We start from the raw sequence: 26,410 nt of genomic DNA on the forward strand, positions 1-26,410 counted from the left end.
CTCCATGCCCCAGGCCGTAGTTGGGTGCCATTGTAGCTGGAGCCTCTGTTGTGTGAGACTGAGAATTGGGGAGTGTGGCCAAGAGAGGCACTTACTAGAGCTCCCTTTTCTAGCGTCAGAAAGGAGCACTGGCCCCAAGGACTGTTCAACACTCAGTCAGGGATCCAAACGTGCGGACCTTACCCCAGCTCACAGAATCCAAAATCCAGAGAGAGATCACTGTGGTAGATTTTTAACTCTTCCCAAGTTATTCCATCGGAGTGAAGTGAAAGTTACTCAAGGAGAAAGCCCAGCCAAAGCCCAAGTCAGCCTATTTAAAAATCAGGAATTTAGGGAGGAATCAGGCTCCCTGCCATCAAGAGGCCATGGACTGGCAGCTGTAGGTACAGAGGGAACTATGCTAAGAAATTATAGGAATAAACCTGCACTCACAAACAGGCCCAGCACCAAGGATGTGAATCCTTGGACTGTCCAGCAGGAGGAACAGAGGGCAGCCTTCTGTCTACCTTCACCCTTACTTTTGGTCCCTTTGGCAGGTGCTTTAAGAGTAGCAGTTGCAAAGAAGTACCTATAAATTGTTTTGCTCAGTGTAAGCCCCCAAATTTCTAGTTCATCTAGGGTTGCTGGGAAAAATACGGGACTCCAAGTTATATTTATATTTCCTATAAGTAACAATTTTTGAGTAAAAGCATATCGTGGGCAGTATTTGGCACATACCTGTAAAAAAAAAAATTGGTTGTTTTCTGAAATTGATTTAACCGAGGTTCCTGTATTTGCCAAACCTGATAACCATAAATTGATCTCACCGTGTATTATACTGTCTCTGGTTTTCAGAATAAATGTTGTTTGTTTGAATGAACTTTCTTTAAAAGTTCTTAGCTGAATTGAAGTGTTCCTCCTAAGAAACATTGAAACAGTGTTGTCATGGTTGTTTTCCAGCTGGATGAAATTGGCATTTATGACCAACACAAATGGTAAAATTCCAGTTAGGAGGTAAGTCAGTCATTTCTGTCTGGGTTCCATACCCTGGGCCAACCCTTGTGATACCAGACCAAAGACAGAGCCCACCACAAGTGCTTGTTAATTGCTTTCACTAAAGATGCTTCTGGAAGGTTGGTTTAAATCAGTCCATCAAATGCCGTGTTCAGTTTCTAAAAGTCATTTGTGGATGTAAATTTGCATTTTTCCTAAGAATAGGTAGCATTAACTCTACTTTGACAAAGAACATCTGAAGATGTATTCTTTTTAATCTTCAACTTTTCTTAGGATTTTAATGTCTTTCATCGACTTACCCTGAGCAACTATTAGCTAAACTGAAAGAAGTTTTTATTATAAATTGTATTGTAGTGGAAGTATGTAGACTGTGTCTCCACTGTGTGGAGACGTGATTCTTCTCTGTTGGGGCCTTGTTCTTCCTCTGGTGGGCGGCGCACATGGACACCTTTGGCTTCTTGCCATTTGGTCTCTAAGTGTACTCTCCCTGCCACCACACACTCTTCAGAGCTGTCACTTTTCCCCCTTGCTCTGCCCAAGGTAATGGAATCAAGAATGCAGAAAACAGGGGCATCTGGGTGGCTCAGTCACTTAAGCATCCAACTCTTGATTTTAGCTCAGGTCCTGATCTCAGAGAGATCAGGCCCTGTGTGGGGCTCTGTGCTGAGTGTGAAGCCTACTTAAAATTCTCTTTCCCTCTCCCTCTGCCCTTCTTCTCCCTGCCTACCCTGGCTTAAGCCCTTGATCTTAGAGATAAAATAAATAAATAAATCTTAAGGAAGGAAAGGATGGGGGTACCTGGGTGGTTCAGTCATTGAACATCTGCCTTCGGCTCAGGTCATGATCCCAGGGCCCTGGGATCGAGCCCCACACTGGGCTCCCTGCTCAGCGGGAAGCCTTCTTCTCCCTCTCCCACTCCCCCTTCTTGTGTTTTCTCTCTTGCTGTGTCTTTTTCTGTCAAATAAATAAATAAAATCTTTTTTTTAAAAAATGCCCTGCTCGCACCCTTGACTGATAATTGTTGGCAAAGATACTTTACACCAATTCTTTTTTTTTTTTTTTTTTTCAAATCCTTTGCTCTGTTGAGCAACAGCAGGACAATTATTTTCATATATCCTAGCATTCTACACCTACTGCCCAACATATAGTACCTTTTTTCTTTAAAATCTATATTGAAGTAATAAGTCCCAAACTTCGCACAGACAGCACTGTGGATAACAGAAATTTTAGGTTGGCTCTGTTTTTACATACCTTACCATCCTGCTTTTTCTTCCAAGATAAGGCTCGTGAAATGGTTCTACAAAGTAGAACACATAGACTGCAATCGAAGCACTTCTAACTAGCAATTCGGGTTTCATTTATATATATCCTTCTAATCAAGCCATTGTTAGACAAACTTGGAAGTTTTGGTATGGTTCAAAGATCTTTATGGGTATGTTCACATCCAAAATGATTACCATCCTTTTGTCATTTTCTTTAGCTCGCTTTGACATGACCCCTTTGGTGCCTGCCAGCATTAACAGGTGTTTGACACAAGACATCTGTGACTCAGGGGCCATTTGTTCAGAGTCGATGGAGAATTGACACCAAGCCAGACAAAAGCAGATGAGTCTCCTGGTGGATGAGCTGCCAAGGGCTAGGTGGAAGTTGTTCTGAATGTTTTAATGGATATGAAGAGTAAACACTTTTAAAATGTCAACTTCATCGCTTTCATTCTGGAGTTCTGAAGATGGAAACTATTAGTATAGTGTGCATATTGTTAGAAGAGATCTGGCTTCATAGTTATTCCATAGCTTGGGAATGGCCCCTGCTCTTGAATATAAGCTGAAATTTAATATCCAGGACATTGTCCGAATGATTAATGAAGAAAGTCTTACTCTTTATCTCCCTCTCTTTTTACCTCCCTGTATATGATCTTATGTAGTCTGTCTTTCTCTCAAACTCACACTCAGTATCGTCCCTCCTACCCTAAGGCTTTGAAAGTCACTCTTTTTCTTTGCCATTTTCTATTCCTTGTAACCTGGAGTTGGAACCGTGGCTAGAGAGTCGGGAAATGGTAGCCAGACGATAATTGTGGGCTCTGGCTAGAAGTAGTCTTAAAGGAGACTGTTGTATTAAAGAGGGCTGAGAGCTTCCGGTATGGTCATGGCAGCCCAGCTCCTGTGTAATCCATCTATGTCCCAAAGGCTTAGCTTGTCTATGAAGGGGACTATACTGAGGAAGGACTCTACTGAGGCTTGACTACATGAGCCCTCCCTGAATGTTTGCAAAGATGGTGTTAAAACCACTCAGTGAATTGTAGGCCCATCGAGGGCAAGGAAAGAGTGTGACTCACTTGGTTTCTAGAATCATTGCTGTCTTAGTCACCTGTAAAGTCTGCTGGAACATGGAATTGAACCAGAACTCTAATAGGACTGGGCACCACTCAAGTGTATTTGCTTTTGTAGCATTTCCTTTGGGGAAGGTGGTTTATTTTGACTCAACAAAAACTCACTGAGTACCTGTTAGCCATGAAGCCTAACTTGTACTTTGTAGGCATGGGGGTGTATAGCAAGGGTTGAATCAGTCACAGTTCTTGATAAATACTCTCCCACCAAATGCCTATGACGGTATCTAAAATGTCCATAGGCTTTGATAAAAGCATTTCTCTCAGGGAGCCTGGGTGGCTCAGTGGGTTAAAACCTCTGCCTTCAGCTCAGGTTATGATCCCAGTGTCCTGGGATGGAGCCCCGCATGGGGCTTTCTACTTAGCGGGGAGCCTGCTTCCTCCTCTCTCTCTCTGCCTCTCTGCCTACTTGTGATTTTTGTCTGTCAAATAAATAAATAAAATCTTTAAAAAAAAAAAAAAAAAGGCGTTTCTCTCAGGACCTGTTAGAGGACATTCTCCTGGGCCTCTAATGTAACTGGAAACTCAAAGAATTTGCCTTTGCGCCATAACCTGCCTTACCCCTGAGGGAATCCATTTTGAGGCCTAAGCTGTCCGATATGGCCCTTTATTAGATAGAGGGAGGGAATGGTCTTACTCTTATTCAACTTCCTTGCTCCTATTTTCCATCCTGGGTTTGGTCTCTTTTTGAATGAGGTGGGAAAATTCTTGGTGACATTGCCCCCTCAGGAAAGGGGGGGGGCCAGAGAACAAGCCCCTCTAGCCACATGGCTACTTCTTGCCCCTGGTTTTTGCACAGTTGTGTTGTTGGGCTCTGACTTTGCCCTCACTAATATATTCCTACATGGATTTTCCTCTCTCCTGGCACCGGATGCCCTGGTTTTTTTTCTTTCTCTCTCAATCTCTTGATCTGTGCCCCCACCTCTACCCCAAATACATACGCTTGTATCTCCTCCTCCTGCAAGATGTTCTTATTCTGCTTCCTATTTATTTCTTGGCATTCCAGTAAGTTCTAGCCAAAAGATTCTATTCCTGTACACTGTCCCCTTCCTCCCTGCGCTTCCCTCCCTCGACCCTGCACCCACTTCTGTTTCGCTGGAAAGGCTCAGGCCCTGTGCCAGCTACGTTCATGGCCACGTCGATCAGTTCTCATCTCATTGTTCATGCTTATCCGAACCTAACTGAGGTTCAAGTTCACCAAGATACCCCTGAGATAGCAAGGTGGACCGTTTCCTCCTGCAGGCACACCGATTGTGAAGATGCTGGCTCCTTTGGCTCTCACATTAATACATAATTAAATGAAAAAGAAAAAAGAGAGAGAGAGAGCGAGAACATTGAATAGCTAGCTACTTTCCCCTATTTTACAAAGGTCAGCTAAATTGTTTCTCAACCTAATTTAATGTATCCAAATTCCATGAACTCTAGAGAAGTGGGAAAGTGTGGACATAATACCGTCTACACTAGAAACCAGGTTACTCGATGTCAAATATGTACGCTCTACCATGTCTATAGATATGTTAAAGAGAATCCGTGGGCCTCCTTGGAGCCGAGTGCTGCTGTGTCCATTCTTAAAAATGAACTTCTCCAAGTATTCTTGGACCAAGTATGAAACAATAAAGCTTTGAATGAACACATAACAATTCCTTTACCTAAAGTTAGCTCTCCCCAGTCTATTTTGGGAAGCTGTACTGGGCACTCGGAGAGGTGCTCTCGCCTACTCATCAAGAATAATTGGCTCTCCGTGCTTACATCGGGAGCTGGCTTCCACTTAACATGGATGGAAGAGTGTGTGACAGGGTGGGGTGTGGGGAGGTGCTCTTACAAATCCCCCCTGTGCTCACAGAGGAGGCTTTCCAAAGCCACGCTTTCCACATGAAACAGCTCTACCCTCATGTCGAGGCTGAACTTGCGAAATTAGACTTTCAGGTATTAGGGTGGCAGACTCCCCAGGCTTCCAGCCACAGAATGAATGAAGACTCCGTTGGTTGGCTAAGGCACAGCTCAGCCAACAATGGATTCTAGGGTACCGGCTCCGCCCCTCAATAGGTCATTCTGAGTGTTGCAAGTGTATTTATCAGAAGAGAAACAGGCTTATTAAGGTGTTACCCATTTTATTAGCCTTGACGTACACCATACAGGTTAAAGGGCGGCATCTTTATTCAGAAATACCATGTATTAGGGCAGTACCCAGATTCTACTGAAACACTGAATGAGTGTTCCCCTGTCCCCCCCCCCCCCCGCCCGCCTTCCCACCACGCCTATCCCTTTCTCAATAAACTTCCTAATCTTTGAGGCAGCTAACATTTCAGTGTAGCTCAAGGGTGCTTACTTAGTTCAAAAAAATGTAAGGACACCTGAGTGGTTCAGTCCGTTTAAGCATCTGACTTCAGCTCAGGTCATGATCTCAGGGTCCTGGGATCGAGCCTTGTTGGGGAGTTCCTGGCTCAGCAGAGAGTCTTCTTCTCTCTCTGCTTTTGCCCCTCCCCGCCCCCACTCATGTTCTCCCCCTCTTTCTTAAATAAATAAAATGTTAAAAAAAAAATGAAAAACTCATCTGATAGTGCATCTCAGCTGAAGTAAGTATGAAAGCAAAGTATAAGGGCCATCCCAAGCAGAGGCTGAAATTCAGAGGAGACTGTTTCTCCCCCCAAGCCTGGATAGCGTCAACATGAGCTTTATTCTAGACCTATTCCATCTGCCACATTCCTTTTTCCTGAGAAAGCTATTCGGTAGGACCAACATTTGTCATTGTTTTGGTCCAACAGTATGTATGTCCAGGGCTTCTTGGGACATCCAGGGGGGACACCCTTCTGAGAATCACATTGCCTCGTGAGTGTAACCAGAGGGATATTGTGGGAGCTAGTTAGGGAAGTGAAAAATACCTAGAAATGAAAACTAAGTGTATTTCCCTTCCCCCTCTCTCCCTGCCATCCTACAGTCCTGAGTATTGCTAGATTTTTGCCTCACAGAAAACAGAATTAACAATAATTTGACTTTTTCTTCCCCCCTTTCTTTTCTGCCCTAGTATTACTAGAACCTTTGCATCGGGGAAAACAGAAAAAGTGATCTTTCAAGCACTCAAGGAATTAGGTCTTCCCAGTGGAAAGGTATTTATTCATTTAACCATGTGTTTTTAAAATGATTTTGTCTGTTTACGTTCTCATATGTAATAAGCCAGCTGATTTATGTTCAACTGACGTCGTTTAGATTCAAAACTGGTTTCAGTCACGTAAAGCACAGGTAGCTTTCGCTTCTGCCTGCCTGCCTGACTGCCTGACTGCCTTTTGTTTTCTAGACATTTTAAACTAAATGTTTTCAAATTCAAATAGTGTACTTGAAAATGTTTTAATCAGTTTTATTAAGAAAAGGAAATGACAGCCAGGCTGCTTTTTCAGACAGCTTCTGGAAAACTCATTTTTTGAGAGACAGAGCGAGGGGGGTGGCACACAGAGGGAGAGAGAATCTCAAGAAGGCTTCATGCCCAGTGCAAAACTGGATGCTGGGCTCAATCCTAAGACCCTGGGATCATGATCCAAGCAGAAGTCAAGAGTCCGGTACCCAACCGACTGAGCAACCCAGGCGCCCCTGGAAAGCTTCTTAGAGAAGCCCAACCACATTGCCTTGACTAAGCACAATGTCAGCCTGAACTGACCAGTATAACCAGTGCTTCAAGATGACTGTGGGGTATTTTATAAAGCACCCCTTCTTCCACAAACCATTTGCGTTCCTGGCCCTTTGGATTTGAATAATTGGAATTAATTTATGGACTGCAAGAAAGACTTAAGCCTGTTACTACTTTAACAAATCCAATCGGAAATACAAACTTCAGTATCGAGAAGTAAAATTTTACCTGGTTGTCCTGAGCTCCTTCATGGGGTCTTGTGAAAATTCGCAAGATAAGCCTAAGTAATCACTAGGTTGGATTTATTCAGCGTCCTTTAGGCAGGCACTTGCTTTTCCCTGTCAAGGAGAGAAAGAGGAAATATTTCTTTATGTTTGTTTTATGGAGTGTTTCCCAGAGGGAGCCCAGCTGTAGTCAGTGAGTGTTTGAGCACACAAGTCACGGCTGCCCTGTGTCACCGGAAACACCCGTTTACACACTCGGGGTGCTGACGGGATGGCCTGGTCACAGCCGGCATTGGCCTTCTGGCTTCTTTCAGTAAGACTCAAAGATAGAGGCCCTGGGATCCCAGGTGGTCATTTGCTTTGCTTCATGATCCAGTAGATTCCTTCCCTCCAGGGAGAAAGAGGTTGCATGAGTTATGACACTCTTTTGTTCTTTACAGAATGACGAAATTGAGCCTGCGGCATTTACTTATGAAAAGTTCTATGAACTGACACAAAAGATTTGTCCTCGGACAGATATAGAGGATCTTTTTAAAAAAATGTAAGTTCTCCTTCTGAGAAAATGTCATGTTCTTGTCCCTTTAGACTTTTAAAACATGTTTTTTTTTTGGTGGTAATGTTTGAATATAGTATGTTGAGAGTCTCCAGGATTATGTAGCTAGGGTTCCATTTTTCACCCCGTAGCTTATCACTGTAAAAGTTCGCTCTGAGTTTTTGAGAAACTTTTACAAAAATTAATGGCAGCACCTGGAACGATCTCCCCTCCGCCCGTTGCATTGGCTTTACTAACTACCTACAATTTTAACCTGCTCCTTTAGGTATTAACCCATGATGTGAACTAACTAGATTTGATTTGGAATGTTATTATGTTGTGGAAAAGTTCATTCATTCTAGTTATCTCAAATGGATGACTTACATGTTGTTTTTAAAGTAACGGCTTTCTATAATGGTAAAAGGAAGAAATGAAGACATTTTCCATGAGCTAGTGGGAGTGTTTTCTTTCTCTTGTTGTTGGGTTGTTGTTGGTTTTTTTGTTTTTGTTTTTGTTTTTTGGTTTTTTTTTTTTTTTTTTTTTTGGTTTTTGGTTTTTTGTTCTTACAAACAGTCTCTGGCCATTTTAAGAATGCACCACTACTTCAGGGGTAGAAGATAAGTTTAGAATTATCCTCAACAAATGTCAACATGTAAATCGTGCCTACTGTAGCATCATATACAAAAACTTACTTTTTCTAATAAATTTCTTTTCAGCAATGGAGACAAAACTGATTATTTAACGGTAGACCAATTAGTGAGCTTTCTAAATGAAGTAAGCTTTTTCATACATTAACTCCATAAAGTCTGTGTGCAGTGGCTTGCCTCCTCCAGTGTCTTCATTGCATGCCCGCTTCCATTTGCCCTGTTCGCTTTGCTTCTGACCTGCTGATCTTTCCATATGGCTTCCTTTACCAGGTGCAAAAATCAGCTGCTGCTCCTGTGTTCGTGCACTTCTTACACGTCGGCTTTGCACACTGCTTTTTTTGTTGGTTTCCTTGCTGTGATGTATAGCTCTGGTTCTGTGTGTGTGTGTGTGTGTGTGTGTGAATTTTATACTATATTCATTTAATTAAATGTGTCTATGTTTTTGCAAGATGATATTTAAGGTACTTTTTTTTTTCTCTTCCTACCTCATTAAATAGAGAATGGATTGAAATTACCCACACTGTAGCCGGATTTTCCATTGCTAACTTTTTCTCATACCTTTGCATGGACTGGAAAGCTTTATTTTTGTCTCTTAATGGATTGCATGTAAGAACGATACGTAGGTTCCAAGAGAATATTTTGACAACAAGCACAACAGTGGAGTTCCTGGGTGAAAATATAGTACATAATAGGTCAATTAGATGGTGGGTCAAATTTTTACATTTTATTTTTATAACAAGTTTAGGGATCAATTTAGAATATGATTCACGCAACAACCAGCACTGGTTGACAACATTCGCTGAAGCACAAGAGAAAAATATTTTGGAACACATAATGGTTGCAACTTTTGTGACAACTAAAATTAACTTTTTTTTTTCTTTACACGTACGAAAGATTGTTCTGTTCAGTGAAACCCGCTGAAGCTCTTACTGATCCACAATGGAAAATGTCCTTTTTTTTTTCCTAGCACATTAATGGAATGGGCAATATATTTTTGTTTCAAAACAATGTTTTTAGTATAATTTAGCCATTATACCATATAAAGGGAGAAGCTTTGAAGAGAGAGTATCACACCAGACATGAGGTCTCGCCCCAAAGAATGGGCAGCAGCCGGCAGACTGTGATTTGGCAGTTTGTGGAGACAAATCACATCTTTGCCAAAGAGCTTCTGTTTTCTTGCCCTGTTAGGGCTCAGTGACTTCCCATTGGTAGGCTCGCCCCGTCAATGCTAAAATAACCAGAGCCTATAGCCTTTGTGCTGGGAAGACTATCTATTCTGTTTATCACACAGATGCCTCTACTTTTAATAAGCCTCTCAGTACAATACAGAATTGATTTCACTTGAAGACATTTCAAGTTTTCCCACCCCACTAGTTTTGGTCACGTGACTACTATGTTCATAATCTTTACCCAGATATTATTCACATTCCTGTGCCACTGTCACTCAGAAGTTAAGTTGCCTTGCTTTGTTTCCTTTAACTCCTTCCCCCTCTTCTGCTTTATTTTTAAGGTGTATTTTTTTATTTCCTTCAGCTTCTTCATGCACTTTGGGTCACTGATCATCTTAAGTTTTGGTGAGATGGGCAGGAAAGTCTTGCTTTTTGCTAAAGAGGGAAGACTGTTGGGAGGCACAGAGAAAATCTGTATCATTGCTTTGCTCCTTCCTAGGAACAAGGTCTTTTGCCTACTCTGAGATGAAGCTGGTATGCAGGCATCTAGTAAACACGACAGAGACCTTATGATGTATGTCAGCATGAAAATAAAAATTCTGAAGTCTTGAGGACAGGCATGGCATTCGTGGGCTCTTATCTCGTGCCTTTTCTCTTATGGGTTGTTTCTGTAAGCCTACCCCGTCATCACTTGTCATTTTTGTGAGTCTAAGACGTAACATTTAATTTTTAAAAGATATGATCGATCCATGCTTCCTGGCTCTGCCATCCAAATTCTTTCTTCAAATACTTATTATTTGATAAGCTTTTATACATCAATATCACAGTGGCCAGTAGCACTCATGTGTTGTTATATTTTCTTCTGCTTGGCTTCTCACTCATGGTAGGGAAGCACCTTTCCTTTTGGGCTGGGACACATGGAATCAGTGTGATTCTTTATTTCTTTAGATCATAGAAACTATAAGTTTGTCCATAGAAACTATAAGTTTGTACAGCCTTTGTTTTTAATCTAAATGCCCAAATATCATCCTTTTCTATCCTAGCAAATGGAATTGGAAAGACGAGAGAGCAATCTGAATGTACCCTTGAAGAAGTTTGTCAAAGTTAGAAAACATTCTGCCAGCTCCTTGTACCCTCTTTTGGATCCTACAGTGGCCATTCTCCTCTTTCCAAAATCAGAAGCACGCTTTAGGCAGAATGACCTTCAAAACCCATAATGAAAGGAAATAGCATTCATTCAAGAAGGAAGCAGGCATTGCAGTGTAAGAGTCTATGGCTCCAAAAGCTTAGATCCAAATGTTTTCAAAATGCCTTAGCTACAATCATGTCAACAAGCCAAAATTCAACATTGTGTTAGAAGCACCATATTATGCAATAAGATGGGAAAAATAAATGAGTCTCGTGAATGCAAAAGGACAAGGTTCTATTCATCGTTTGAAGATGATGATTGAGTACCCTATCAAAAATTATCAACTGAAAAACTCTTTGAGTAAGAGTTCATCAGAATAACGAGATTGACAGCAAAATTCAATAGACATGTGTATACCAGCATTAACCAATTAGAATAAGTAACGGGGAAAAAGTCATGCTACCACCCACCACTTTCTAGCTTGTAAATCCCTTTATTCTCTAGATAAAATTTTATGTTCAGTGTACTCATGTGTATTTCCAGGAAGCTGGAATGAGAGAAGAGAGTACTGGCCATTTACTCTCTTGGTCACCACCTCCTCCCTTTAGACCTTCTTCTCATCTGCTTCTCAGTATCCCCTCAAAGTGTGATCCATGGACCACCAGCAGCAGCATCCTGTGGGAGCTTGTTAGAAATGCAGAATCTTGGGTCCCACCCCAGACCTACTGACTTGGAATCTGCATTTAACAACATCTCCAGGTGATTTGTCTGCATATTAAAGTTTGTGAAGCACTGCCCTAGTGAATTACCTAGGTTCCTCCTTAGAATGCTTAGTGTGGATGGGAAGAGTGTGAGCATCATATACCTTCCATTATTCTCCATGATGGATTTAGTCATGGAAATCCAGCACTCAGATCTAAAATTTTGCTACAGCTCTGCCTCTTGGTCACATCAGTGGACCCAGAGAAACTTTTCTCCTTCCTGTTTTTATGAAAATAGTAAACCAGAGCCTCAGGAAGCCTGTAGAGATATACACACTGTGAGTTGCCATGTGGTTAGATACTACTTCCAACTCAGCTATCTGTGGTGGAGCGAATTAATGTCCCTGAGCTTTAGTGAATTTCACTTCTCTTTCTACATTTCCAATAAGAAGCCAAATTGCTTTCAGTTTTACCTTTATTCTCTCACAAATGTGATAACTGATGGGGACAGCCTACAGAATCAGGAGATGCATGGAAGCCTGGAGAGAGAGATCGAGATGAGAAAAAGAAGGAAAAGGTCTGAGATGACCACAATTTTCCAGAATCGGTTTTACTTGTTGCTAGTGATCTCCCCCCTGCCTCACACACATTATATGATCATGTTAGGGCTAGACCTGTTTGTTTTATTTTGCTGTTGCATAGGAAAGGGCTTGTGATCACTTTCCATTTATAATATCTTTATTCTTTAATACATAGACACAGGAAGAAAAGGAGGTATTTAGTGTTTTGGGTAAGCCCCCTCTTGCAAATTATTCCTTTATCTTCTTTGTATCTCATCTGAATATTTTTTGGTCAACATCTGTCTCTCCCAGTGCTGCTTGGGTTAAAGCCTGATGATACTTTTTCTCAGTAAGAGTAAGGACATACTAATGGAGTGATGACCCATGTCTCCTCATGCATATGGGCACAGTTCTGTGACCTATTTTCAGAAGTTGTTTAGATCTCACTTTGCAATGCTCTGGAGGTCCAGAGGTGAATGTCGTAGGTTCAATACTCCCCCAAATTCCCACGGAAAACCAGTCAACCCTCAGAATTGTAGACCATTTGCCCCACTGTGCTTACGGCTGTGTGGGACTCTTCTGCAACCTCATTACTCTGAGTTCACCTGGGAGTGATCTTCTTCCTCTTTGCTATTTCCTATAAACATGATCGTTTTGTGACTCTAATGCAAATTTTTTTTAGCTTCTTCCTTGCCTTCGGACTATCCAGAATGCGCTATGCTTTCTTTGTGAAACACGAAAGCTTTAATGAAGCAAAGATCATGCTATCTGGTGGACAATGCAAAGACAAATACGGTTTCGTACTGTCCACTTTTAATGCTTGTTTGCTGCAAATGTACAATTAGGGGGTGATAGTATATCCATTTTAGGGCTTGGTTTTCCTGGCTTTTGCTTCTGATAGACAGGATGTTCTAGTGAATATTGTGCCCTGGGACTAAATTTCAGTGGGCTTTAATTAGGAGGACATCTCAAAGATTTAGCATTCTATCCTTGCAGGATGTAGATCTTTGGGTTGGTTGATTGGTTTTTTTGTGTTACTGATAATACAAATATGTTAAAAATGCATACTTTTACATGTTAGAGCAGTGTTTCTTAAGCTTGAATATAGCAGAATCACCTGGAAAGCTTGTTAAAAACACAGCTTCATGGGTTCCACCCCAGAGAATCAGATCTGGTAGGTCTTTGGTGGGGCCTGAGAATCTGCATTTTAACTTACAGGGCCAGGCGCTGCCACTGCTGCCATCAGCGGGTCACATTATAAGTCACACCAGGCTCGCAGGCATATATAGGCATATAAAAAGCACCTAGGAGCATCCGGGTTCCCCCTTCTTTATCTAATATAATCTCTTCTCTCCTTTGCAGCTTAATCTCTTCCCTCTCTCACTTTTTAAATTCATATGGATTTGCCCCCATCATCTCCATGAGTTTTAGAATTCTTACCAATGAGCATAACTTTGAATCAAAAAAAAAAAAAACAAAAAAACAAAAAAACAAAACCTACTTTTAATAAGAAAGCATAACATAGTGGCCAACCGTGAAAATGACTGAAGTTGGGTCTAAAAAGGTCCTTTTCCTCCCGTCTCCATCTTCTTCCGTGACAGTATTTTACAGACGGGAGAAGGAATGTGCCTAGAAAGAGTTTTCTGTTCGTTGGTGTAATTGTTGGTTTTTAAAAGCGATGCCTTCTCACCGGAGGGGTGGTGTTTGTCATGGCCTCGAATAGCGGGCTCTAGAATTGCATGATGCCCCTCTGTTTCATAAATAAGATTGTAGCATGCCTTCACGTGCCTGGCCTTCCACAGTCCACCTCACGGTTTCTCTCTGCACGCCCCACGAGTTTTGTTTTTTTATGGTTTCCAGGCCTGTTGTTAAAATAAGTTTCTGCTCTTGCACGTGCATGGACGTGAGCTGTTGTGAGCTGTAATTTCTTAGATTACAACAGAAGCATGCTTCATTGGGATAAACTGACCAAAAGATACCGATTCCTTATGAGTTAACACTCTTGGCTGGGCGAAGAGTTGGGAGGACCAGACTAGGCTAGGCCACCAGTGCTGGAGGAAATCATGTCGTGCGTGTTGCGTTGGCCAAAGGCATTCATTCTGTGTTACCCACTTTTCAGACTTTCATTTCACAACAAATGGGGAAGGGAAATCCATATGAACCTTTCACAGTTGTTTCTCAAACAACATCTCAATACTGTTTTCCAACGTCTGTGCATATATTTGGGTAAAGAAATGTTGCCAAGGTTCTACCTGTTGACCAGGTTTTGCTCACATCTGCTTATGTCCCATTATTGCCATGGAAGTTACAGATTTAATGAATGACCAGGGTCCAAGTCACGGTGAACATTAAGGAAGTTTCATGGACCCACTGCCTCCAGATATAGACACACACACACACACACACAGCACACACACACAGCACACATACACACACACACACACACACACACACAACTGAAGCTGAGTCAGTAAATTGGACTTTTTTCGCCACTGCTGTGAAGTTTGGATGACAGAACTGCAGAAATGGCATTTTTCCTGGTGTCTCCAATAGTACTCTGAGCATCCAGGTGCTGATTTGAAAAGAATGGCATCGCCAGCTTCCTAGGTGCCTTAATCATTCACGGACTTGCCTTGCCCAGAGAATTTCCTCAGGGCAAACCCAGTTCTAATTCATAGTGAAAAAGACTTTCTGAACTACTGATATTCAAATACAGATTTTCATATTGTCAATAATTGATACATATCCTTGTGCTGATTAATTGTCATCATTATTATAACTTTTTGATTTGATATTTACTCAAGAAAATGAAGTTTGCAGACTGCCCAAGAAAACTTTTCTTTATGTTTAAAAAAAAAAGAAAATGAAATGATGTTTGCCTGTTTTAATCTAGGGATTTTTGTTGTTGTTGTTGTTACTATTGTTTTTCTTTTTGGGCACTTAAGTTAGTACATTAGCAATTTGAGTTATTTGGGTTTTTGTTTTTGTTTTTTGGCTTTTGGTTTTTGGGTTTTGGGGGTTTTTTTGTGGGGTTCGTATTTTTTGTTTTTTTTTATTGTTTTTTTTTTTTGGTTTTTGCTTTTGTTTTTCCCTTTTTTTCCCCCAAAGATTTTTGACCTCATTTTTTATAGATATTTATGCTAAATCTCTCACCTGTGGTATGGGAACTAGAAGACAGTACAATTGACATGCACACCATTTTATATATCTTTGAGCTTATGAAGGAAAAAATATATATATTCTGTATTTCTTTTTAGTTCAGTGAGGGAAACCAACAAAGCATTCCCAAAGTTGGACTTTTTGAAGTATATTTTAGGGAGAAAGACAGTAGGACAGTGAGATCCTATCTTTGTAACTATAAATGTGATATTCTAAATAGACCTTATTTTAGAAATTATGTACTTTAATGATGTGTTATGACCCAAGGGTGAGAAATGTCAACCTAAATGAGGTTATTTTCTCATCATAGCATCAGCGAGACCCTCGACTGAATGAAATTTTATTCCCATTTTACGATGCTAAAAGGGCAATGCAGATCATCGAGATGTATGAGCCCGATGAAGATTTGAAGAAAAAAGGTAACAAAAGTGAAAAAAGACAATTTTCTTTATTAAAGAAAAAGTAAGACTATGCAACTTTAAACATTCTTGGATTTTTAGTTAACGACATCTTAACTGCTTTGGAGCTCCCTAGAGCCAAGAATTTTTAATGGACTGATTTTTTTTTTTCCCTGTTTTAAGTTAGTATAAATTTTACCTTACATTAGAATTTGCTCATGCTGCCTGAGGCATAATGTAAACTTACTGTATTTTAAACACATGTTAGTGATATTTTCCCCGTTGTAATCTCTCACATTTGATCTTTGGTATTGCTTAATGCTTAAACTGCAAAAATGCCCATATGGTCTCTGTTTGCCAGCTTGGGAGGAATTTTACGTCTTATAAAAGTTTATATCTTCTCTTTCTCCCTTTTGTTTTGCCAAGCCGAGTCAATTTTAATACATGATTTGATGAGCCTACCCATCACTTGACCGCTGTTATGGAATACAAATGCAACTGATAGGAAATTAAATGGTCAGGAATCAGTTATTAGGGTTTCTGAATATTTGTCTCTTTCAATGAACCATTGGAAGCATTGTGCTGTCCGTTCCAGTATTTGACAAAGAAAAGGCATGGAGAGGAAGTTGAAGATCAGTCTTGTAGCAGAGGGAGGCACCTGCAAAGGATGGGAGAGGTGATGCTACTATAATTGGACAGGAGGTCCTGAGACAAGAGCTACCTGAGCCTCAGCCTTGTGTCCCAGTGGAGGGTTGAAGGGGGATTCAGGTTCAAGTTCTATGTTTCCCATGTGTCCCTGGGTAGTATGGCCTCAGTTTCCATGTTCTTTTTTCTTTGTGTCTCAGTGAATGTGGCTAAAAGGTTTATATAATCTCTGGACCCACATGGAACCCATGTATATTCATGCTGGCCCACCACACCACATGACCCAGCCTGGTCTGTTTCCAAGTCAAATAGTCTTAGACTTACACTTCCTGCTAGGGCCTTCCAGCAAGTAACTCCTTCCAGCATGAGTGCTTCCTTATTTACCTTAATGCCAACACTCTTGAGTAGTAGTATTTATTCTGTACTGCTTGGGATTAAAGTGAAGGGAGGAGTGGCTGATAGCTCATGTAACACCTTGCAATATTTGATTTGATTCTTGTTGCTGTCCTGTCACTGTGTGACCTTGAGCAAGGGACCCTATTCCTGGGCCTCAGTTTCCCTGCTCATAACACAGTGGAGCTCATACAGTCATCCAACTAATATTCTGCTCCCCTACCTTCATTTCTTGAAGTTTACAGAGGGCTGACTGGTTGCCAAGCTCTGGACCAGATGTTGGGGATTCAAAAGTAAGAGAGTTGTTGAAGGACAAGGCTCAGTAGTTCCTTGGCAGTATGATAAATGTTATGATAGAGGTGTATCTTTCATTATTTCTAAAGTCCTTCCAGACCCTAATGTTTATGAAATTGCATTGATGCATCTAAAAATCATAGCTTCACCAAATCATAAACGACAGAAATGTTAAAGTCTACCATTATTAAGTATGGGTGAGAATGGGGTGCAAAGGCATTATAAACTTCTGGGAGAAGCTTAAACTGTTACAAAAAACCACCTTTTTGAATATTTTGGCAATGAGGGGAAGAGTAGAAAACATGCCCTTCTACAGCCCAGCCTATCCACCTCCACGTGTGTGTCCTAGATACCCTCCCTTCTTGGTCCCAGCTCTGGATGTCAGCGGAAGCACACTCACCCCAGTCAGTGGCTTTAAATTTCTTCTACACACATGACTTTCAAATTCTCCACTTCTGACCTCTAACTTCAACTGCAGACCTGCTGGAGTCTTCCATTTGGATACTGATGGGCATTTCAAATATATATGTACAACATGTTTTGATTCTCCCTGCCCTCAGACCTGTTCCCTTCTCAGCCTGGAAAATAAATGTTACCATGAATGTTACCTGAACTTTTAGGCCAAAACTCTTGGAATCTTCCTTGACTTGCTTTTGTTCTTTTGTTGTTGTTGTTGTTGTTGTTGTTCTTTCATGTCACTTCTGATCCATCAGTAAAACCTCCCAGATCTATCCTCAGAATAAGTCCTGAATAAATCACTTCTCACCATCTCTGCCTTCATTGGTCTATCCATGCCTACATCATGTCGTCCTAGATGATGGCAACTGACTTTTAACTAGTCTTCTTTCTACTTGGTGCCCTACAGTTTATGTTCCACACAACAGCCAGACTAAACCATTGAAAACTAAATCTAATCATATTATTCCACTCTTTGGAATAGCTTCCCAACACACTTAGAGTAAAACCCACAGTACTTAGCGAAGACTTCAGGCCAACTAATGTAGCTTTTGGCTTCCTCTCTAGCCTCATTTCTAACTCCCTCTCCCCTTGGTCACACACTCCTGTGTCAAGGTCTTCACACTTGCCTGTCCTACTTGGGATGATTCCCCAGACTGCATGCGGCTTGCTCCCTCTTCATCAGTGTGACCTCCTCAGAAGGGCTTTGGCTGGCCCTGTATCTAACACAGCATCTTAGGCATTCTTGATCACCTTCATTCCCTGCTTTCTATTTCTTTCTAGCACTTGCATGACATTACATTATACTTATATTTATTTGCTAATTTATTTGTTCTCTTTCCCATAGTATGTTTTGTGAAGGCTGGTTCTCCCATCACTTCTTCTGTCCCAGTGCCTTCAAAAGTACTTGCTGTTAGAATGGATGTGTGTGCCCAAGGAGAAAGGTGCACAGATTTTTATTGTAGTATGTTTAATTATAGTTAGAAATTGCCTAAATACCCATCAACAGAATCATGGACAATAAATGGATGTATTCAGACATGGACCTATTCTACATTCTACAGTCCTACGTACCACCCCCATACCTACTGCTCTACATTATTCAGGGGAAAATAAATGACCACGAGCTGTTTATATTAACTGAATCAGTTATAAGAAAATGTAACATTAGCGAATTTGCATATGCAAATAATGGACTATTTTTTTATACAATCTTTTAAATATTCACAACTACCTATGGTTTGGAGACAGGCATATGTAGAGTTACAAAGTCATTTGGAGAATGTTCAATACAAAAAGTCGGGAGTGGTTGTCTACAAGGGACTAGAAAGAGGAACTGCAGTAGAATGGAGGGTGGGAGGCCAGGGTGCTACAGAGGCATCCGTAATTATGTATTCCTCTGGAATATGTAAATAAGGGAAGATGTTATGAAGCTGTGGTCTGGGTCCATAGTTATTTATTACGCTATCACCTGTACTTCTTTATAAGCTTGAAATCCGTTCATAACTTGCAAATGCTTAAGTAAAAACAAAAGGCTAAAAAAAATAAATAAATTACCCAAAAGGCTGAGGCAGTTGGTGGTTGTTGGGGTGGGCGATGTAGAAATATTGATCACTTCTCCTGAGACCACAGGGGACCGGCCTTGTATCAGAAAGGACTAACCGAAATGAACAGTGGCTCTTAGGGCCACTGCACATTTCAGTGATGACTAAATACTCTTCTCACCAGTCCTACACCCTGTGCATAGATAAAAGAGGAGAAATGAATTGTTTAAACCCAGAGAGGTTGCTTATTCCTTCTCCAATCCAGTGAGAACAGTAGTGCCCTACAGTTGTAGGTTTTCGACCTGAGCCCAACGTAGGGTTTGAACTCACGACCCCAAGATCAAGGCCTGAGCTGAGTTCAAGAGGCAATGCTTAACCTACTGAGCCACCCCGGTGCCCCCGTCTTTTCCACTTTTTTAAGACTCCCTCTCGTATGTCTTGTCCTTTATCATTCAGGATAGTCCTGGAAAGCGGGTGTGGCCAGTATTTCTTCCCCATTTGCCAAAAGAGGAGGTTGAGACCCAAGAACGTAGGGAGTGAGTGGTAGAAGCAGAACTGAAAAAGGTCCCTTGACCCCTGGTTGCTACAACTCCTGGTGTTATGATTCTGAGCTCAAGGAATCTGTGCTTCTGTCATCCTACTTACAAAAGCAGAAAGTGCCCTGTCTTGTGGAATGGGTTAGGTTACTTGTCATGTGCAACTCTGTTACTTTGTTCAAGTTCCAAAGGATGAAGGTTCTTGGGAAAGAGAATGAGAAGAATTTATTCTAGATTAAGCTGCCTCAACTTACATGAAGAAAAATGTGAGCGGTGTATCTTCCGAGCCACATGTCTACTAGCTGTTCTTTTTTCCCCCAGGCCTCATATCAAGCGATGGGTTTTGCAGATACCTGATGTCAGATGAAAATGCCCCAGTCTTCCTGGATCGTTTAGAACTTTACCAAGAAATGGACCATCCTCTGGCCCACTACTTCATCAGTTCTTCCCATAACACCTATCTCACGGGCCGACAGTTTGGCGGGAAATCTTCAGTAGAAATGTACAGACAGGTTCTCCTGGCTGGTTGCAGGTCAGAAACTCTGGACAGTTTTTTGTTTTGTTTTGTTTTTTTTAATATAATGCCCTTCAATTTAAGATTTTGCTCTAAAAAGTAGGAAGTAGTATTCCAAATGAAAGGACATTTTTTCCTTCTCTTTAATTGATTATGCTGGTCATGTAACCTTGAAAAAGAACAGATAATCTTTGCTCCAGAAAGTTCTAGAATCCTAGGGGCCAAAAGATAGTTTTTACTATAAATTTTTTAATATCCCCCCTCAAATAAGTAAACAAATATCCCCCCCCTCAAAATTGCAAAAAAAAAATTTTCAAGAAGTCATGTTAAGTTTCTTATTGGTCTGAAGCATTTGCAAATTTAGCTCTACTTAATGTTAGAAGTCTTAAAATGTCGTTCTCTGAGAATGAAGATTATTGAAAATGGTTTTCCTTCTGTGGAAATTGGCAAATATTTGAAGTTTAAAATATGGAAAAAATGCTGAAAGTGAAAAATAAGAAATGTAGTTACATTATGATATATTTTTCTTGGTTATTAATAGCCATACCTTATTTTTAATAGCTCACTATTTTTTGTGTATGGAGAGACTCTAAGGAAATGACATCACTACTTCGTCCTCTGAATACTTGACACAATGAGAACATTTTCTTTTATGGCCAAAGTAACATCATTTCACCTAACAAAATTTTTCAAAACTGTTCCTTAACATCATCTAAAACCTGGCCTGCATTCAGATGTTCCCAACTGTCCCCAAATTGTCCTTCACTGTAGATTTGTCATGACTGGAATTTCATCTAGAACCTCACTGGTGGTTGTATCTCTAAAGTCTGACTTCATCTCTGACAGTCCCTTTTTCATGACAGCAACAAGATAAAGAATATAATGTGATTTTAACCTGTATACCCCATGAAATAATCATGTTACTTATCTCAACCCATGTTCTGCTTCTATAAGAAAACAACTTCTTTTGATGTCTCTCCTTTTAATTTGCACACACACGCAGTATTTTTTTGTAAGGGCTCAGTCTTGTAATTTCACTGTGTGCCTAGATGCGTTGAACTTGACTGTTGGGATGGAAAAGGTGAAGATCAAGAACCGATAATAACTCATGGAAAAGCAATGTGTACAGATATCCTTTTTAAGGTAAGTTTCAAAATAGCCATAGTCTCTTCTAGACTATCGTAGAGATAGATGAAGTGGAGAAAACAAAGTATTCATTTTCTCAAGTGCTTTACCTTCGTATTCCTTTCCTCCAGCTTTGAAGAAGTCAAGAAAAATGTTTTCTCCACTTCCTAGCACCTTCCTTTTCTGACTTTGCTGCTTTCAGATGGTGACAGCACCATATAATGAGGCTTCTTCCGTCAGAATCCCCGACTCCAACTACTTTTAAAAAGTATTGTTTTCTTGCTTATTTTGTGTTATTTCTGAAGAACGTCAAAATGGCATAAGAAGATAAATAGAATACAGAAAATAAAATAGATTATAAATAGTGCATATCAGAGCAAGAAGCTATTTTGACTAGGTTAGAGTTGATGAGTCCACAATATCAAATCCTATAAACGGCCAAGCCATGCCACAGGCGGGTTCCAAACTGTCTAGAATTCAAGGCGAGGAGAGAAACATGATGATTCACAAGATTTGCAAAATAGAAACCGGCCCATTGGTCCAAAGAAGTGTAGTTGCTCCCAGTCCTGATGCCAGAAAGAAGGCTTTTCTCCAAGGACCCTCAAAGAGAGGCATCTACAGTTTTACAAACAGGTATTTCAGTAATGGCCTTTTGGTGATCTCTGTGTACAGTTGGAAGGTTAGTTTCTACAATATTCTTTAGTGATAGCCTGCCAAAAGACAAGTAAAAAAAAATGCAATTCTGTGGTTGGCCACTGTTCAGGTACCTCTGTCTCTGTCAGTTGCGTGCAATTTGGGATGGTTATGGCAACATCTGGAGCAATGGTTCTTGACTCTGCCTGTATGTGGGAAATCACCAGAGGTATTTGTAAGAACAGATGCCTGGGCACTAGACCTATGACACTCCATGCATACCATTTCTCTTAGCCAGATGTTGTTGAATTTGAGCAGCAGCAAATTCAGGGTTATGTTCCCTGAGAGGGAATTGCACTGCTTGAGTAATACCAAGAATGTATTCCAGTAGGAAGCCATGAATTTGCACAGCCAACTAAACTGACAGGAAGGATTGTCCTCTTTAGAGAATTAAGGGGCCTAATAAAGAAGCTTAGCTGAAAAGAAGGCTATTTCTTTCCAGCTTGGAGGTGAGCAAAGGAGAACCCCGGGGCAGAGCCAAAATTTTCCTCAAGGAGTAATTCTTGGTCAACTCAAGTTGGCAAGCAAGGTCACAGAAGTTTTCACCTAAAGAAACTTGAAGCAAGAATAATTAAAGGACCACCTTAGGCATAAGGATGCTCCTGAAAACACTCCATGATTCTCTAACCCAAGGCATTAGATGGGTTTCAAAGGGACTAGCCTAGATTACTATTGTATAATTTTTTCCAATTTAACTGAATGGTGGGATTTTCCCTGTGGTTAGCAATAAGCCAGTAAGAATTTGGGGATTTTTACCAAGTATGATGCTGTGGTTGTGGAAATATTGGTTTGAAACCGCGCTTTATAAAGCTAAGCCGAGAGCAAGGCCAGCCGTCTGTGGGAAGGATATGCTCAGCTTGTCTAAAGGGGGTTTCAGATGACTGAGCTTCCAGTTCAGAAAGAGGCAGCCGGAACACCACCTGTCTCACCTCACACGTTGCTTGATCAAGGAGAACAGCCTCCCTCGTCACCTGCTCTCTCCCCCCACCGCCATTTTCATCAGGCTAATCAGAAACAAGGGATGTTGCGAATGTCACAGGAATCTTCATCGAATTAATGAAACGTAGCCAAAACCCCACCTGCTCTTCAGCAAGAAAGATGAGCTCTGAACCTGTCTTGCCAGATAATCGAGCAAGGAGCCAGCATGCCCTTGAGACGAAATTCCTTGTCAGTTAATAGCATCATAATTTTGGAGCAGTCAACGGTAGCTTTGAAAAAAAATTGTCATTAACCATTAGCTGTGCTTGGGTCTAACCGCAAGGGGGCTCTCCCTGTGCCGGTATCAAGATGAATGGGCTCTCCAGAGCCCATTGCCAGAACGGACTTTCTGAAAAGCCAAAACTAATAGTCTCTGAATGGGTTCAGGTGCCTTAAATTTGTTTTTTGGCTCTTCTCTCTCATTAACACTTTTTATCTTTAAAGGATGTTATTCAAGCCATCAAGGAAACCGCATTTGTCACATCCGAATATCCTGTAATTCTCTCCTTTGAAAATCACTGCAGGTATAATGAGGGGTTCTATTTGAAATATCTACCACCCGATTCCCACTGCTGCTCTACATCTTTTTAAAGAGCTGAATGGTTTGGGGGTAGTGGTAAGGACACTTGGTCTAAATGGTCTAAATGGTGAGCGATCAGGACACCTTGCTAAAAGTTCCACTGAGCTGGAAGATGTGGCAGTGGATTAGAAAGCAGACTTGATGAACTTGAAAGCCATTTTTTATTCTGTTTACCAGCTCTTATTGGGGGGTGGGTGTGGTTAGGATCTGCTTTTGAAACCATTCCAGTTAAAGTCTCTGGCATGTAACTGAGTAACAAGTATGGATTTTGCAGAGTGGGAGTTTTGAATCACCTAGGAATGGGTGTTTCTTGTTCTTGGACACATAATGGATGTTTGAATTTACGAATGCCAGTTCTCTCTCTTTCTCTCTCTCTCTCCAGCAAATATCAGCAGTACAAGATGTCCAAATATTGCGAAGATCTATTTGGGGATCTCCTGTTGAAACAAGCACTTGAATCACATCCAGTATGTATTTTTAGCAAACCATATTTCTAACCTGAATGGATTTGTTTTGAAATTCATTTCTAAAGGGTCAAGTAGTGCTACGGGACTAAAGATCTTCGTATTTATTTAAATTCATTGGTATGGAAAGCTTTCGTGCTTCAGACAGATGTGTAGAGAGGGACATAAAGTAAACATCTGGTTCAATTTAATTTTAAGGGTCTCAAGGCCTTTATGGTTTTTGAGATCTCTGTCCTAAAGTTTTACAAAATGCCCATTGGCCTAGGGTCTGTGTTCAGCATTTGTTCTCAAGTTGGTTGCCTGATAGAACCATCTAGAAGAACTATAAAAATACCTTTGCCAGGGCTCTACTCAGAGATTTTGAATTAACTGATCTGGGGTAAGGCCTGATCATGATGTTTTTTTAAAGAAAACCCTGCAGGTGAATAAAATGTGCACATAGGGTTCAACACCTGTAGGCCCCCACTGCTGTAAGAAATCCCCTAAATTGAAATCAAAGGAGTCTGACGTTCAAGCTCCCAACTCCAAAACAGATAAGCGGGCAGAGGTGGAGATGGGGAGGGGGCACCTGGGTAGTTCAGTCTGTTGAGTGTCTGACTCTTGGTTTTAGCTCAGGTCATGATCTCGGGGTCCTAAGATTGAGCCCCAGATCAGCCTCCATGCTCAGTGAAGTCTGCTGGAGAGATTTGTTTCCCGTCCCTCTCCCTTCCCCTCTGCTCCTCCCTCCACTCGTGTGTTCGCCTGCACACGTGCTCACTCACTCTCTCTCTGCGTCTCTCAAAGAAATACAATAAAATCTTAACAACAACAACAAACACTTGGAAAATGTTATACATACAACTTTTGAGCTTCAACTTTACACCTGTAACTTGCTTCATAAAACAAAGATTGGGGCACCTGGGTGGCTCAGTGGGTTAAAGCCTCTGCCTTTGGCTCAGGTCATGATCCCATGGTCCTGGGATCGAGTCCCGCATCGGGCTCTCTGCTCAGCGGGGAGCCTGCTTCCTCCTCTCTCTCTCTCTGCCTGACTCTCTGCCTACTTGTGATCTCTGTCAAATAAATAAATAAAAGCTTTAAAAAATAAATAAAACAAAGAACCTTTCACCTATGGCCCACAGATAGGCTTTGTGAGGACTGTGACCTCATTCTAATTGTATACAACTTTTTTTATTGTATAATTATTCCACAGAGCTCATCACATTTTGCAAGGATCCATAACCTCCATGTGGTGAAGATCCACTGTCCCAAGATGTAATGAATAGAATTAAGTGTAAAGTACTCTGCAGTATTTAAAAACAAACGAACAAAAAGGAAAGAAAATGCCTAGGACACGAGGATATTCGCATCCTTTGCACCCATCCCCGATTGTCCTCAGCCTGTGGACAGACGCCATGCTGCGGGCTCCCTGCCCGTGTCCGTGCAGCACTATCTTCCCTGTACACTGGCCTGCTTATGGCTGCCAGTGTCTGTGGCTTTTCAAGCCAAGGTGGGGTGCTCTGGTCACCAGAGCGGGCTCTGCCCATATGGGAAGGACAGGCCAGAAGGGCCGCAGAGCTCACACCCCTCCCCCGCAGTCCCCTCACGCAGCAGCAGGGACAGCTCCAGAGCATGGGATCTACACCAGCTGCCAGGCTTCCCAGCAGGACCACACGCCTGCCCCCTCAGTGATAACTCGCCTGATAACACCCCATTGGGGTTGGCTGCTTGCGGCCTTTTTCTCACTTTCCTACCCCCCACCCTCTGGTTGGACATTCCTGAGGCTGCCTCCCAAAGAGACGTGGGGTCTGTTCACATCCTTGTCTCAGAGACTGATTCTGAGGGAACCCAAACTAAGAAACAGCCGGGATTTTTATTCATTTTATTTCTGTTTTACCTAGACCATCTGTTTACTTTTCTGACGGGGCTAAGGTGCTTGTTCCTGTGGAAAGACCACTGTGTTCTTTGCAGAGTGATATGCACATACGTGGAAAATGTTGTGGGGAGCGTATGGGGATACACATGGGAGCGGGACCTCCCTGAAGTGAAAAGCTTTCAGTCTTGAGGGGGGCCGTGGGGGAGACACAGAACACAGGTAAAATTAGAGCTGCAGAGGAAGATGAACCTGGGTATCTCTAGTATTCAATATGAATACTATATTGAATTGAATACTAGAGATACCCAGGTTCAAGAGAGATCGCTGGGGAATGGACCAGTTACAGCAGCTTTGGAAGGAAGCAGAATTTTGGCAAAGAGCCTTGTTTGGGGCAACACAGCCATAGGAGTGCATAGTGCTTTGCATGTAATAAGTAGTATAAAGATTACTTTTGAAAAAACGAGTGGATTCATGGAAAAGACGGGTGGATGGAGGGGTGGGTGGGTGCATACGTGGATGCATGAGAGAATGGGGAGGGGGTGACTAGATAGGGTGCAGTTGTATGGGTCGGAGGTGATAGAAGAAAGGACACTGCCTTTGCAGCCATGAATCCAGGCAAATGAAATCACAGTAGAGGTCAGGTTTTGGTAACTGACCACTCCCTTCTTGATTCTCTTACTGAACCTACAAAACCATAATCCCAGGTATTGGGGTTACATCAGCCTACTGAGTAAACAGGCTTCCTAATACAACCTAACATTTAAGGGGATCAAGGGAGCCCTCGACTTCTGCCCAGGAAAGCAGCTGTGACCCCAG

The 26,410-nt window shown here is 41.6% G+C and overlaps 1 protein-coding gene across 7 annotated transcripts in view; it reads left to right on the plus strand.

Annotated features, from left to right (window-relative positions):
• The window catches only part of PLCB4 (phospholipase C beta 4), a 411,299-nt gene that overhangs the window by 308,732 nt on the left and 76,157 nt on the right, over positions 1-26,410 (plus strand). For all 7 annotated transcript variants that reach the window (XM_059134009.1, XM_059134005.1, XM_059134003.1 and 4 more), the window contains 9 exons: positions 940-993; positions 6,405-6,486; positions 7,666-7,766; positions 8,474-8,531; positions 15,433-15,541; positions 19,710-19,920; positions 20,952-21,045; positions 23,143-23,222; positions 23,661-23,745. In XM_059134009.1, the coding sequence (XP_058989992.1) occupies positions 940-993; positions 6,405-6,486; positions 7,666-7,766; positions 8,474-8,531; positions 15,433-15,541; positions 19,710-19,920; positions 20,952-21,045; positions 23,143-23,222; positions 23,661-23,745 (874 nt within the window). The remainder of the gene's footprint in view (positions 1-939; positions 994-6,404; positions 6,487-7,665; positions 7,767-8,473; positions 8,532-15,432; positions 15,542-19,709; positions 19,921-20,951; positions 21,046-23,142; positions 23,223-23,660; positions 23,746-26,410) is intronic.

The sequence above is a fragment of the Mustela lutreola genome, chromosome 9, assembly GCF_030435805.1.
Source record: "Mustela lutreola isolate mMusLut2 chromosome 9, mMusLut2.pri, whole genome shotgun sequence".
NCBI lineage: Eukaryota > Metazoa > Chordata > Mammalia > Carnivora > Mustelidae > Mustela > Mustela lutreola.